Below are 16,771 nucleotides of genomic sequence, written 5' to 3' on the forward strand. Positions count from 1 at the left end.
AGTATGCCAAGCAACAACTACAACTGTGAATAAACTAAAAGGACGTTAAGGCATTATATATATATATATATATATATATATATATATATATAAAATTAATGCTTCAGTCTTGATTATTTCTTTGTTTATGTGTTGTAATATGGCATCATCTCGTGTACTAACCGTGTGATTTTATCAGTATAATAAAATGTTTAGCGAATATATTTCAACGAAGATTCTTCTCATTTAATAATATTAGTGTATTCCTCTCACATTATAGAGAATCCTACTTTCGTTATATTTTATGTAGTGCCTATTTTCTTTTTCAAACATTCCATGAGTTCAGCCGGTGACGCGATGAAAGTAGGGAGGACGAGACTTCAAGCCTGGGAAGTGACGTCTGAAGGTTCTCATCCAACAATTCCATCTATACATCTGTTTGTGAAACCGAATTATGTATAAGCTGCCCTAAATTACCCAGTATGGGTACACTAAAATGGCGCTCAGCGTGTAAAGGGCAGGTTCTATATTATGTTACGGCCAGGTTCGATATTCATGTCGGTACCACTTAAATGACGCCAAACGTGAATAGGCTGGTTTTATATCCACGTCACGGCACTAATACGATGCCGAACGTGTAAGAGGCAGGTTTCATACCCGTGTTGCGGTAGATTTTAAATGTCTTCGCAACACAAGGCACTACAATATTTGCATATTTGAATCACTGATAATGTTAATTTTGTTTCACAAATACATAGCCAGATATTAAGGCATGAGTTTGAATACTGCTACTGTAATAGGGGAATACGCAATACCAAGTAGTAATACTGATTCGGTAGGGTTGAAACGAAATAGATGGAAATATTGAATTTATGCCGAATAATATTTTTGATAGGAAAGAGGAATACAAAGTTTAGGGAATCAGAGGGTGTGAATATAGCATTCATAGCGAATAAATATGTCGGATGGAGTGCTTAAGCCACAACCAGAGACAATGATATCACACGTAATGATATTTAAATGAGTGACAGAAATAAATTAAGTTATAGTCATATGATAGGGAGAAAAATGAAAAATCGTGTCTCCAGATTAAATTGAAAAGTACACGATAGTCACTCAAAATTATAATAGACCCAAGAAAATTATGGAGTTTGAAATTCCATGGAAACAATAAAATGATTTTCCCAAATTTGAGGATAAAGTAACTAAGTAAAATTCTTCAAATTCTGCTAGTTACGGGTCTTAGCCAAAGGTGATGCATTGTTGCAAGCCTTGGTAATTTAGGGGACATATCCCATTGTGAAGATTTAGATATCGTGGTTAAGAGGGGATGCCTTATCCTGTTACTCTTAAACGTGTTATGATAAACAGTGCGATGTTGACAGCTCGTAGACGGGTAATTATCTGCTAAAGCATTTTACCAATCTTGAAGGTGATGACATCCAATATTTATATACCATGTTTCCGGTATATGTAAATTATCGAGCCCAGTACAGGTCGCGAATGTCAGCAATTTTCATTTCTAAGTTATACACGTACTGATAGAATCACTAATAATTATTAGGAGGCGTGATACGGCTGTTTTGAAGCTTGTTTCGATGTAATCTGATGATATATTTAAAAAACACACCTAATTAAGATAGGAAATTTTAAATCATGGTTTGGAAATAGTATGGTTTTGCTCGATTTTTGGGGGTACAGATTCTCAAAATAGTGTTGTGATGGATGTGCAAGCAGTGAAGGAGATGATGGACAAGTTCATGACAGATATTAAAGAGCGTTTTGATAAGCAGGATCAGGCCAGCACAGACTTTAAAGAACGTTTTGAACAGGTAAATGCAGACATTAAGGAACGTTTTGAACAGCCCAACACAGACATTAAAGAACGTTTTAATCAAATGGAGGGACGTGTTGAACAGGTAAACACAGACATTAAGAAACATTCTGAACAGGCCAACACAGACATTAAAGAAAGTTTTAATCAAATGGAGGGACATGTTGAACAGGCAAACGCAGATGTTAAGGAACATTTCAATCAAATGGAGGGACGTTTTGAACAGGCAAATGGAGATTGTAAAGAACGTTTTAATCAAATGAACATGGACATTAAAGAACAGTTTTTTCAGGTAAGGGCAGATACTCAAGAACAGTTCAATAAAATGGGAGAGCATCTTGATCACCAAACTGAACAGGTAGGCTGTCTCACTAAATGCATGGATGACCAGGAAGCGTTTATAAAAGCCCAGGCCATAGAATATAACACTCTTATCAATACTGTAACGAAAAAACTAGAGACTATGAATATCCAATTAGACAAATCTGAAACTCGTTGGAATAACCAAATGGAGGAAATCGAAGACCGGATGACTACCCAGGAGATCAAAATTGAGGATTTAGGAGTCAAAACAGGGACAATTATAAAGGATGTTGAAACATTACACGGGCATGTAGAGCAACTTACAGTGAAGTCCGAGGATACAGAGGGATGATTGGTAAAGACCGCAGAGGAAAATGAAGTTAAATTCAAAGAGGTACATGCATTAATGGACAGACAGCTAGAGCGCATGAAGAAAGATGTTAGTTTGGATGTAAGAAGAAAGCAACGGGAAATCCATGGTCAATTGCAGGAATCAACTGAGAAGACTGACAAAGGGAATCAGAAGGCTCATAAAACATGTATGAAGATGGACAATGATGATGAATGGATTAGGGAGCTCAAAGATGAGGTGGAAAACGTCAAATTACAGAATGCCACTCTTGTAGAGTCTAGCGAGATGCGTAATCATGTCAATGTCAAGGTAAACGGAATAGAGGAGGCTGAAACAAACAGTATATGTGAGATAAATGAAGACTGTAATGGGAATTTGAAATCCTCTACCACATCTAATGAAGCGGATCAGGAAATAATGAAGATTCGGAAAGGCAAGCTCAGACAAAGGACAACAGTAACCATAGATGCATGGGTAGTTCAACCAGAAGATATGTTGGAGGACCCAATTAGATGGAATAAGAAAATTATGAAAGAGCTTCCAGTAATATACATAAGAGTCAATGATCTATGCGTCCGCTGTTTGTAGGATAGTGGAGCCAGCGTAAGTGTAGTATCAAAAGCGTTTGTTCGAGAGGTCCAGTCAAAATTTCAAATTCCAGTATTGCCGGTATCCAAATTAAAAGTGAGAGGTATCATACCTGATCGCACTACGGTGTGTGACACTCAAGTATATCTCGATTCGGAAATAGGTAACACAATATTGTCACACCCATTTTTGATGTTAGAGAAAGTAGAATACAATATTATTCTGGGAACATATCTCTTGAGAGAGTGTAAAGCTATAATTGATATGGATAATAATCAAGTAAAGTTTCATATTAATTCAAGTCAGGAGGACGTCCAATTAAATGATGTACCAGAGGTTACGGGTGCAGAGAGAATTTGGACCACTCAAGTTCACCGTAACAGGGAAGATGATCCCGAGATATTTATGAATTGGGAATTAAAGGAGATAGAGGAAATGAATTGTAAGTTCGAGAGGATGATTGCCAATCTGGAAAAGGAGGACGAAGAGGAGGAACCAAAATTTGCGGATGTAGTACAGACCAAAATTCAAGAAGCAAAGATTTAGATAAACATCAAACTGTTTTTGGGTCACAGCCTGGGAAAATTTTAAACTTTAAATATAATCTCATCATCAATAGTTGGAAACCATTTAGGAAAAAAACCGCATCCTATCCCAGAGAAGTATCACGTTAAGGTTCGTAGCATTATCAAAGAAATGGAAGATGATAATTTAATTTCAAAGGTGCCGACACCATTTCTAAATCCACTGGTCATTGTGGAAAAATCAAATGGATCGTTGAGGGTATGTTTGGATGCGAGGGCCATCAATGAGAGGATGGTGCCAGAATACGATAGGACACCTAATATTAAAGACATCCTAAAAAAATTCCAGCATAAACAGCTCTTCTCTAGTGTGTAGATTTAAGAGCATCATATCATGTAGAGTTGTCGGATGAGTCAAAAATTCTTACAGGATTTATGTTCGACCAACAAATTTATGTGTTCAATCGGTTGCCATTCGGAATAAAAAATGCTGGGTCAGCCTTGATAAGGGCGTTAGATCAAAATTTGAGTGAAGGGGTCAAAGAGATAATGGTCCGGTATGTGGATGACATCCTGATAGCGACATCAACATTAGAACATCTAGAGCATTCAAATCTTGTATTACAAGTACTGGATCGAAATAATTTCAAGATTACTCTTGATAAGTCAAAATTTTGCCGATGGAACATTTTATTTTTGGGGCATATCATCGATTCAGAAGGTATCTCCCCAAACCCTGTCAAAATTAAAGCTATTCAGAATTTCCCAAAACCACTAAGGGTCAAGCATGTCAGGCAATTTTTGGGAATTTGTGGTTTCTTTGCAGACCACTGTCCTACCTATACAACCACGGTTGCTCCTTTGCAAGATCTTTTGAAGAAGAACAACCATTGGAAATGGGATGAGACATGTGAGGAAGCTTTTAATAAAACAAAGAAAGTACTAGGAAGTAGCGTGAAATTGGAATATCCTGATTTTGAACAGAAATTTATTATCCAGACAGACGCGTCTATGACATGCGTCGGTGCTGTGCTGTATCAGGAAAGAAAGGATGTCGAACCACGTATTAATTATTTAGCCTTTATGAGCCGAAAATTACGAGAGCACGAAAGGCATACCGTGACCGAACTTGAAATGTTAGCCATTGTTACCGCTCTTGGTCACTGCTCGAAATACATTTATGGTTTTCCCATTCTTCTCACAACAGACCATGAGCTCACACCTTTATGCTCAAATCGACAATGTCATCGAAAAGAGTAAATTGGTGGACTCTGTTCATGCAACGGATCGATCTAGAGATTGAGCATTGCTCTGGCAAGTACAACGTTATTGTGGATGCTTCGAGCAGAAACCCAGATCTGGAAGTTGAGGCCATTCACCATTTGGAATTAAGTGAAGGCGACAGAGAGGCACTCAATCAATTGTGACGTATTGCCGAAGAACAAGAGAGTTGGCCAGAGACGCGTCGATTAATTGATTTTATCCCCAGGCGACTTCAACCAGAAACACCCGAACAGCGCGACGCCGGACGACATTCACAAAATTATAATTTCCTTAATGGTATATTGTATAAGTATGTAGATAATGCGCATAATCGACTCAGAATGGTTGTTCCACCAAGACTACAAGTCGACCTAATATGGATTACGTATCACGCAATAGGGCATGCGGGAGTTGACAAGGTGTTGGCAACTTTGAAAGAAACATTTACGTGGTCTAGAATGAGGAAAAGGATCCGTACCATGTTGATGACATTTGTCAACGCATCAAGCCCAATACATATTTGTTAAAACAACCTCCAAGACCATTAATTCCAGAAAAGCCGCGAGAATTGTTCGCAATGGATTTTTATGGCCCTATTCCAAAGGCAACTAGGGGATTACAGTATATTTTAGTCTGCATAGACGTATTTTCAAAATTTATCCTGCTATGTCCGGTCCAAAGGGTAAATACCCAGACGGTTCTTAATCAAATTCACAGTAAAAAATCCCAAAGATGGGAAAGCCCAAGAGGTTGCTTACGGATCATGAATCCCAGTTCATCTCTGCCATATTCAAGCGGGTGATGGAACAGATGAATGTACAACACATCATGAGTTCCATAAGGTATCCTGAATCCAATCCTTCAGAAAGGATAATGAGGGTATTAGAAAAATTTTGCCGAATCTATTGCCCGCAACAAAATTGGAGTTGGGCTGATGTCATACCAATCATTATGGAATGCATCAACTCCACGGTCCATGAATGAAACCGGACAAATCCCTAGCCTTATTCACTTTGATGAGAAATCTGATAGAACTTAGAAGGATATTATACCATGCCCTGAAGATCCAAGACCGTCAATGGAATTGAGGGTGAGGACCACATTGGAAAACCTTTGAAAACAGGCTGAAAAGAGGTTAAGACGCCAAAGAAACAGAAGATCTCACTGACCTCTTCGTGTAGAACTAGTTTTAGAGAAGCACCCCGTCGTCTCGGATCCTCCACGAAAGTATTATCACAAATTCGCGGAATTCTATGTAGGGCCGTACAGGATCATACAGAGTTTGGATAATAACTCCTACAAAGTACAGTCGATGGATGGAACCATAAAGGCACTCCATAACGTATTGACCTAAAATTATACCATGTAACAGGGCAAATTCCCACTGAAGAACGTGAAGATCCCATTGATGGAGAACCAAGTGAAGATGAAGGGGATGAAGAAGAAATCGATGTCATAGATGATATTGAAGATAACGAAGAATTTCCCGAGATTAATCTATTATGGGATGAAGATCTACACGACGTGAATGATGATGATGAGTTTACAGACAATGATGAGTGCAGACGTAAGCTAATGCAAGAAAACATCACTCTCCAAAAATAAGATCAGAATTTTATGACAGTGAATAACTTGTAACAACGTTGAATAAGAAATATCCCTAGTTTTGTGATTTTTCTTAGTCGGAGAGGAGGAAGGATGTAACCGTTCATGACCATGCCATAGGCATGTTAAGAGGTTTGGTCAATTTTATATGCCGTTTTCAGCAACATCCTGTGACAAATAATATAGTAATCAGCAGTCTACATGCTGAACCGGGATGTGATTTGCGATATCCCAGCCCGAAGGGAGCAGTTTTCTGCGCTGTAACAAGAAAAGTATAGCGCATTATCGCTGAACCTTGAAATTGTGCTCTTTTTCGTGCGAGGGAGAAGGAGAGATGACGCTACGCATGGAAATGCAGGTTGTCGGAGAATGGGCATACTTCAAGAGGGTAATGACCACAAAGGGAAATGGAAAAAGCTGTATTCATATATCAGGAATCAAAAAGGAAAAGGAATCCAAATTCCTACAATGGTGGGAGAAGGGGGTGAACACTATTTAACAGATACTGAGAAAGCAAACCTATTTAGTAGGGAATTTAGAGTTTCAGTAGATGATTATCAAGAGTTGGAAATCGAAACAGAAGATAGAGAGGGAGAGAGACAGAGGGAAACAAGAAGCTTCTCATTCACAAATGAAGATATTTTCAGAGAAATCCAACTGCTTCAGTAAGGAAAAGCAGCAGGAAGTGATCAAATTACTGGGGAGGTATTAAAGACAATGGGGTGGTACATAGTGCCTTATTTAAAATTTCTCTTTGACTATGTCATAAATAATAGTGTAATACCAAAGAAATGGAAGGAATCTATAATAATACCAATTTATAAAGGAAAGGGTGATAAAAGGAAACCAAAGAACTACAGACCAATCAGCCTGACCAGTATAGTTTGTAAAATTCTGGAGAGTTTAATATCGAAGTACATGAGAGGGATATGTGATGATAAAAATTGGTTCATGAGGAGCCAGTATGGATTTAGAAAGAAATTTTCTTGTGAGGCACAACTGGTGGGATTTCAGCAGGACATATCAGATCAGTTGGATTCAGGAGGTCAGTTAGATTGCATAGCCATAGATCTTTCCAAAGCCTTTGATAGAGTGGAACATGGAATATTATTAAAGAAATTGGAGGGAATAGGATTGGACGTAAGGGTTACACGTTGGATAAAAGCATTTCTAAATTCAAGGGTTCAGAAAGTCAAAGTAGGAAATAATGTATCTTAGGAAGAGAAAGTTTGGAAGGGAATTGCACAGGGTAGTATAATCGGTCTGTTACTTTTCTTAATATACGCAAATGATTTAGGGAACAATATCAAAAATAAGATTGTATGCAGATGACACAATTGTTTATAGATAAATAAACAACATTGAGGATTGTTCAGAATTGCAAAGGGACCTTGAAAGTATCCAACAATGGGTTGAAGAAACTAATATGAAGGTTAATGGAGGCAAATCAACTGTTACAACTTTTACAAACAGGAGCTTTAAAACTGAATTTGAATATGCTTTGGATGAGGTAGTTATCCCAAAAGATGGCAAGTGCAAATACTTAGGTGTGAGATTTGAAAGTAATTTGCACTGGAAGGATCATATTGATGACATTGTTGGGAAGCCATACAGATCATTACATGTCATAATGAGGCTACTTAAAGGATGCAACAAAGAATTAAAAGAAAAAAGTTACTTGAGTATGGTTCGTCCATTATTGGAATATGTAAACAGTGTTTGGGATCCTCACCATGAATACCTAATAAAAGAAATAGATAGTGTGCAGAGGAAAGCAGCAAGATTTGTAACAGGGGATTTCAGGAGAAAGAGTAGTGTATCAGAAATGTTAATGGAACTTGGGTGGGAAACTTTAAGTAAGAGAAGGGAGAAAACTAGACTTACAGGATTATATAGAGCCTATACAGGAGAAGAAGCATGGGGAGATATCCGTGAGAGGCTTCAGTTGGAAAATAATTATATCGGCAGGACTGACCACAAATATAAAATTAGAAGGAATTTTAGCAGAAGTGATTGGGGTAAATTTTCATTCATTGGGAAGGGTGTGAAGGAGTGGAACAGTTTACCAGGGGTAGTGTTTGATCCTTTTCCAAAATCTGTACAGATATTCAAGAAGAGAATAAACAGCAACAGAGAAGATAAATGAAGTGTTAGAGGGCATTCGACCAGTGCAGGTTATTGTAAATTAAAAAATGTGTGTGAATAAATTAATTCCATCCCCTGGTCTAAGGAGTTTGGACAGCCAAAGTAGGGGACTGCCTGTAGGGGTGAAGTACAGTGGGGACTTCGAGGGCCCTGGGACCGCTACGGTAGCTGTGAAGGCCCTTCAGGAACTCTGAAAAGTGGTGGCAAAAGGGGCTCTGGTTAAGACGCAGCAGGTCGTTATGCTACTTAGGATCCAGAAGGGTAAAAAAAAAAGAAAAGAAATAAATAAATGCAATGTAAATATTAATCTTATACCAGTTGTATAGTATCATTTTAAGTAATTCCACATACTGTATATCAGTTGACTATATTTGTAAGTAGTAAACAATATAAATTTATTATGGATGAGCTGTGTGTTTAATAGAAAACATTGTTAGCGTAAATTATATAATATTGTATTATAGGAAAAATTTTCTTCTCTTGTTAATTTAATATTTAGTGCTTGACAATAATATATTTTAGTGTACCATTTGCAACCGAGGTAGACACCTCATTTGCAAATAAAGAGATTTTGATTTGATTTGATTTGAATTAAGGTGTGTTAACTCCTGAGAAAAAAATGTCCTTTACTAATTCAACACTGCATTCATTGGTGCCACTTCACCATAATTTACTAAAATAGGAGGAAGAAGAAGAACACCTTCATCTGAGATAATTTTTGGAAATTTATGAATCAGGTCTCATTCGAACCAATGTATTTAATGTTGATTGTTGATGCATATAAATGCAATACTTTAATAGTGGATCGGTAATGACGCCTGTCATACAGTAGTACGCAGATTAAAGATGATTGCCGAAATCTGACGTGTGGAAAAAAGTGGGAAGTTTTGCATGATGAACCATGATGCGTGAATTTCTAAAAGGATGCTTTTGAGATTGTGAATGATCCACTGATCGTTTCAGGTTTATGCGAGATCAGTAGAAAGTAGGTGTTGCGAGCTATAATTTGATTGTTTACACGTCGCTGAAAGATTCCGATTACCGGACCTTCATTTTGAACAGGAGCACGGTTTACCTCCGTCCTGACTATTCAGTCCGGATGCTATAAATAGAACCAGGACTTAGATACAGTATCCCACTGTCATTTGTGTAGCCGCAGTACTCACATGTTAGGAGTGAACTTGGATATCAGTGTAGGAAGTGTCAAGGAAGAAAAACACATCGGTGCAATGTAAAATATTGCGAAATAAGCCATGTGGTGCAAAATAATGTACAATGGAGATGAATAGAAGCCTTATCTCATCACTTAATTTAAAAAAAATATCAACGGCAGTCAGTTGCGGCTCATCATGCAATCGTCAGTGAAAGGGCAAACGCATCAGGTTGTTTAGAGGTAGTGAGACAGCTAATTATGTTTGGTAATTAATAGTGATCGATCTAAAGCATTTTAAGAGTGAGTGACATTCAGTAAAATTAAAGAATTATTCCTGATAAAATTAGCGTTTGCATACTCCATGGACACTCGTGGTGATAGACTGTGATTAATGGGGAAATAAACAGTGATCTCTACAAACTTGCCACTATTTGCATTAATCTATTTAAAGTTATTAGTGGATCTTATCACCAGTAGATTCCTTTGAAAGTACATAAACAGTGCTTAGTAACTGATTTCCCATTTTTGCCTGTATGTTCGTGAGTGATCATCGAACCCAGGACTGGGGCTTACGAGAAACGCGCCTAAGTGCCTGCAGTCATTTCTACAGGGGACGTCCAGAGACTCAACTAAGAAGACCACAGTTCGAGTGTTAGGATGAAGATGAATCAAGGACTATCAGAGAGAAGAATTTTCATCATGGTCGTCTATAAATTGAAGGTGTACCTCAAGATGACAGCAAACCATAGCCAACATGCAATAAGTACATATAATTTGAATACATTAAAACACAAGATTTGCATGCCAGTAGTAATTTTTATTTTGTAAATATTAAAATGTTATAATTAATAATATTAAATGTAGGGAACACTATACGTGTGTGACTGGGAAAAGATTATTTATTATTTTAATTAGGGTTTTCAGGTGATTTAAGAATAATAATTGATTATTAGCAGGCTTATTTGCATGAATTAATATATAGATCCCATAAATTCTTAGTGTATATGAAGCACATATTTTGAGAAGAACAGCGCTTTAGCTAAATGTATAACTTCTACGTAATGTTACTATCTGGTAAAGATTTCATAGTAATTTGAATATAAACTATATGTCTGCTTCAAGGTGATTCAGGTATTTATAAATCCCATATGATAATAGATGATCATTGAAGATGTCCCAAACCGAGGTATTTTGTGAATTATACAGATATGCAAGAAGAATTAAATAACCTGTAAGAATGGAGTCTTCTCTGTAAATTAATAGACGGCTCTCAAATGAACGCGTACTTGATAACGAACCAAGATGATATAAAAGAAAAAAAGAAATGAGGAGTTCAGTGTGTTTTTGGAGCCGCAGAGCTAGATACACAGCTATTGTCATGGTTGACGGATTTACGACGTAAGGACTTGTAGGGTCTGAGGGAGATTGTGTTCTCTCCAACAAGCTTAATGTTTACCTGCAGGATCCCTTTCGTTTGCCAATGCAGTGTCAATTCCATTCTAATGATACGCTGTGAGTAACGCGGATAATTTTATGATCTTGCGAAGGATAAACCCCTTCCCATTATTACGCATTAAATTAGCTCGTGATAGGAGTTTTAGATTTTTTACCTTGGAAGCTGGAGTACCTGGGTTCGACTCATGTTGGAACGAAGAATTTAACCTGATACTATGGCTTGATTGAGCCATATCTTCAAGATGTACTGTGTGCTATATGACTGATATTTTTACTATGTAATGTTTTTACGTGTTTTATTATCCCCCAAGTGTTTTATGGTGATGGGTTCGATACCAGCGTTGGTTGATTTTTCTTTGAATATAATTTGTTAAGTAAACTCGGGATACGCGTATGTGTTCAGTGTAATATGTAATTGTCGTGGTCAAATAGACCATGTGTTTGATATACGGCGATGCAATCTCGGTTTGAAAGGAAATGCTCTTGTGGGAAGGTATACCTTCCACAACCATGATAATTAAATACATGACTGATGATAATTAATTAAATACATCATTAATGATGATTAAGATAATTAATTAACAGGATGGATTCCATTTAATATCCATTTCTGATCAGCTTATTAAAGTAATAGATGGCATTTAGTATCACTGTTATAGATAAATAAATCCACGTATCAGGGCATATTAATCAAATGATTTAAGGTATGCCAAGCAACAACTACAACTGTGAATAAACTAAAAGGACGTTAAGGCATACTATATATATAATTAATGCTTCAGTCTTGATTATTTCTTTGTTTATGTGTTGTAATATGGCATCATCTCGTGTACTAACCGTGTGATTTTTTCAGTATAATAAAATGTTTAGCGAATAATATTTCAACGAAGATTCTTCTCATTTAATAATATTAGTGTATTCCTTTCACATTATAGAGAATCCTGCTTTCGTTATATTTTATGTAGTGCTTAATTTCTTTTTCAAACATTCCACTGCCTGTATGCTTTATGAGTTCAGCCGGTGACGCGATGAAAGTAGGGAGGACGGGACTTCAAGTCTGGGAAGTGACTTCTGAAGGTTCTCATCGAACAATTCCATTTATACGTCTGTTTGTGAAACAGAATTATGTAATAGCTGCCCTATATTACCCAGTATGGTTACAATACAAACTTTGCGTATAAAAAACGACTGAGGTTTTTAACATAAGAATCCCCATTTTATATTCGGGCCAATACGGGAATATCTTAAGACCTTGCATGACTTTATGAATGTACGGTACAGCAATTACGTTCAGGTCTTTATGGTGTCAGAAGATTGAATGCATCATTGGAAACTGTAGCAGCTGTGAAAAGTTAACCTTGGATAATACATCAAAATGAGTAAATGTGCCGAGAAAGTGCATTTACTCCGAAATGAGCCATGATCAACCACAGCAGTAAGGATATTTCAAGTCATGGATATGGTAAAACTTCCAAGCATATTGCAATCTCTCAAGACTAATCCTGTCTAGAGGCCCAGTAACTAGTGCCCTGAGGGAAGTGCCGAAAACCTGCTCGGTGATACAGTCGTAAAAAGTAAGTCGAAAATAAACATCTACCTCATAGATTTTTTGACAAAACTTGTTCAGTCTTCAAGTAAAGCTGTCAGAAGGCACTCCGACTCTTTCCAACTGTTACGCCCACTCTTCATTACGACGACCGTGGTTTCCCTAAACAATACTAGGTGAATACAATGAGAAGATGATACTTTAAGCAATTTCACCGCCAATCGCTTTTCCGGGATTTGTTCTAATTACCATAATGAGGGGCTGTTAACGTGAAGATCCAAAGGAATGATGTTGCCACCCTTCTGTTCTTGTTATTTGATCACCGGTATATGTAGTTATGTTTTTGTAAGTCTTTTACCCCATAAATTACCGTTAGGCCTATCTGGCTTTTAAGGTTATGTTATGTTGTACTCAAGAACATAGTTCGAATACAAGTATCAATTTTCAAAAGTTCCAAAATGCATTATATTAGATTCTACCCATCCTGAAGAACGCTTGATCGAGGATTAAGCATTGATGTGACAGTAATTTCTGGATGGTTGATTTGGGAAATCGTTTCTTCGAAGAATGGATTAAGCAATATTTTTAAAACACGATTCAATTAGGATGTTCGCGGGATCACATTATTTGAATGAACAGTCCAGGAAAATGTTGTTTTTGGGTACGGATAATCGAGGTTCCACTGTAGTAGCATACACTAAAAAGAATGAAGCAAGTAATGTAAAAATCCTTTACTTCTTTTAAAAGTTTTGAGAGCTTACAATGAAAACAAACTAGTTGTGGTATTATATTACAAAATAATTATTAAATGACCTTTTCAAATGGCATTTCGTGATTACTTCATTCATGAAGGGAAGATGAATGAATAAAAGTGAAATTTACTTGCTACCCATTTAGCTAACTAAGCAGTTCAATTGACTAGTAACCTTTGATGGCAAAAAACATGATGGAACTTCCTATACCAGCACATGTACTCATAATCACTTTCAGGTTTATGCAGAACTAATTTGAATTTGATGGATAAATACTGATAGTATGGTATAAATGAAAATAAACTCATAGCACATATAGTTCTTTTAAGGGCCTTACCCAGCCAAGATGATTGCTGCCCAGCTATACAGCCGGCAGATAATATCAGAGGTCATGTGATTTGTGTGACTTCTTAGCCATGATTACTTGGTTTCCTTGGTCAGGTTTACTGCTTCTCACATCAGACAACTCATCAATTGACCTCAAGACTGTGAATGAACACAGTACAAGCTTTCTTTGTACGATTAAAAGCTCTAGGACACGCCAGGGATCAAACCTATGACCACCAGATAAGAGGCAGACATCATCACAAAGATCAGTACCATTATTAAAATACTTTAGTAAATTAATTTACATTCTTCTTTTATTACCTGCATTAATAAACCCACCAAATTACCAACCACTTAGAGATTTTAAAATTGCAGTTTCTTTTTCCCTGAGCTTTACCCTGACTAAATGTTTTCAATTGAGTGGGTATTATGCGCATGTGATAAATTTACTTAAATTAAAACTTGAATGCATCATTACAACAGCTATATATAACAACAGAAACAAACACATACCTATATACAATAATCAACAAAAGTATTGTTTCAAACAGGGTGTTCTACTAATAAATCTAGAAGTCACGTATCAGCTGACAATCTTTACTCCTAAACATTCATAAGAGTTTTTCTAGTAAAATTATGAAGAATATGTCTTTTGTTGCTGTAAAGTGACAATCTAAATTTAAGTAGAATCACAGATCACCAGATATAAAAATTATAAATCATATGAGAATGAATTAAGTAAAATACTTGTCGAATGATACAACTAAATGAATGTGTCTGTACAGCTTTACATTTCAATTAAAACAGCAACAAAAGCTCATCTTACATCATCATATGCAGAGAACAAGTCAGTTATTGTGAAATCAAATTTTTGTAATCGATAGGTGTTTTAAAACTAATGTTCGTCTCACTTTTCTATGCACAATGGATAAAAGATTCACAAACCAATATAACTGAAAAGCACTTACTTTGTATTAACAACCTCTAATTAACTTTTGTCAAGAAATATAAATAATAAAGACATATAATGTCTAGCACTGAAGATGATCAAAGAATAGGAAGTGTAATACAACAATTTTAATATCCATCATGACTCTCATCTTCAGAATCATCTTGTTCATGATAATAGCACTCCGTAGATCTAGTGGATTCTGTTTCATATGCCAAAATCTCAGCATCATTCAAATGTGAATTCCCAGTGATGAAATGAGCAAATCTGAAAGAAACATCGTAAAACAATTTAAAATACCAAGTAACATCAAGTAAAATAAGCAGAGGAGGCAGAGAGACAGCTGATTTCATGTCCCTTACATCATAAGTTTGATCCAAGTCAAGGATGAGCAGAGAAGAGTTATGCACATCAGAACGTGAAAGGATCACACTTGCAGAGCGGGCAACTAACAAGTAAAATTAATCTAACCCAGTTAGATTCTACTGTTATAATAGATGGACTGGACAAAAGTTAAGACAACTCTAGTAGTGTAAGCGTGAAAATAATGGAAAAATCTTCATGAAACAGGCTTTCAACTTTTATGTCAAACAGAGTGCACACAGTACAAACCGAAGAGAAAGTAGTAGTAATAATAATAATAATAATAATAATAATAATAATAATAATAATAATAATAATAATAATAATAAAAGAAGCCAACTGGACACCAGTGAGAACTGAACCCACAACCTTCTGATTTCACATTAGATGTTCTACTGACAGTCACAGTGGCCCTAGTCATATCTATTCTGTTGGCAGGAATCTGAGCTACACGTCTGGGAATACTGTCAGCACAACTGTAGAGTGTACGACTGTAGCCTGCTGAGGGCAAATTCAAGTGAATATTTAGTTTTCAAGACCACATATTACTAGAAACAGACTTTCAACTTTTAGTTCATATCAAGTACATGGCAGAGTTGGTGGTGGTGATTATTGTTTTAAGAGGAAGCGCAACTAGGCAATGATACTCTATTACCGGTAACACTAATCAGAAGGACAAATGGAAGGGATCCAACTCTTTGAAAAATGAAGGTATCAGCCAAAGAAAGACAAAGGCCATGAAGGGCGTGAAAATGAAAGACTCCCTCGGCCTCCATACATAATACCATCGGGGTAAGAAGAGAACAAGAGTTGACCATAGGAGGTCAGATAAAGGAAAATGAGGAGCCTGACACAAGTAAGTGGAGGCAATGCCAGGACTACACGGCAGAGGGATGTTAAGTAAAGAACAAAGTTGGCCAAATGGACATCACTGAGAACCAAACTCATAGCATTTAAATTTTGTGTCATGTTATCTACTGACTGCATTACAGTGACCCTGGTCATATTTGTTGAGTTGGAAGGGATCTGAGCTACATGTCTAGCACTACTGCCAGCACAGGAGTAGAGTGCAAGATTGTCGTCCACTGTAGGTCAATTTGAAGATGTTGAGGTCAAAGCCATATTGTCTGCCAAGTTGACAGACTCTAGCCAGTAATGAGTTCAGTAAGTTCTTGTATGCTACCCTCAATCAGCACAGTGCCATCAGCATATCAGTTATTATTAATAATTTCACCACTGATCTAAATGTCTTGCTGAACTCCATCATGTGCTTCAATGAATATCTGCCTGAGTTTACGGGCAAATATGTTGTCAGGTTCTTCCTTCTTCTTCTTGAGCCAAGACCAAACAGTTACTCATTTAAGTACTGTTAAACATTGCAGATATCAGTGGATCCAGGGTTTCAACATCACTGTTGTTCAATTTCATCATCATCATCATCACTTACCCAAAAACATGGCATATACAGTTAACTCTCTATTTCATTTTGACTTGATTACTTCCCACATTGCATGGCATCTTTTTTGCATTACTTCACCCAATTAATAAAACTAGCAATATAAAATATTGCAATCTTTCAAAGCTGTACTGTGTCGTGGAGGTTAGGGGGTTTCAACCCCACAAAACATAACAG

General features: G+C 36.8%; 1 protein-coding gene across 1 annotated transcript in view; it reads right to left on the bottom strand.

Moving 5' to 3' along the window:
* Positions 1-13,473: 13,473 nt before the first annotated feature.
* Nemp (Nuclear envelope integral membrane protein) overlaps positions 13,474-16,771 on the bottom strand; it is a 163,404-nt gene continuing 160,106 nt past the window's right edge. Inside the window, exon 8 of the mRNA XM_067158098.2 lies at positions 13,474-15,042. Coding sequence (XP_067014199.1) covers positions 14,904-15,042 — 139 coding nt within the window. The 3' untranslated portion in view covers positions 13,474-14,903. The remainder of the gene's footprint in view (positions 15,043-16,771) is intronic.

This window comes from Anabrus simplex, chromosome 1, assembly GCF_040414725.1.
Source record: "Anabrus simplex isolate iqAnaSimp1 chromosome 1, ASM4041472v1, whole genome shotgun sequence".
Lineage (NCBI taxonomy): Eukaryota > Metazoa > Arthropoda > Insecta > Orthoptera > Tettigoniidae > Anabrus > Anabrus simplex.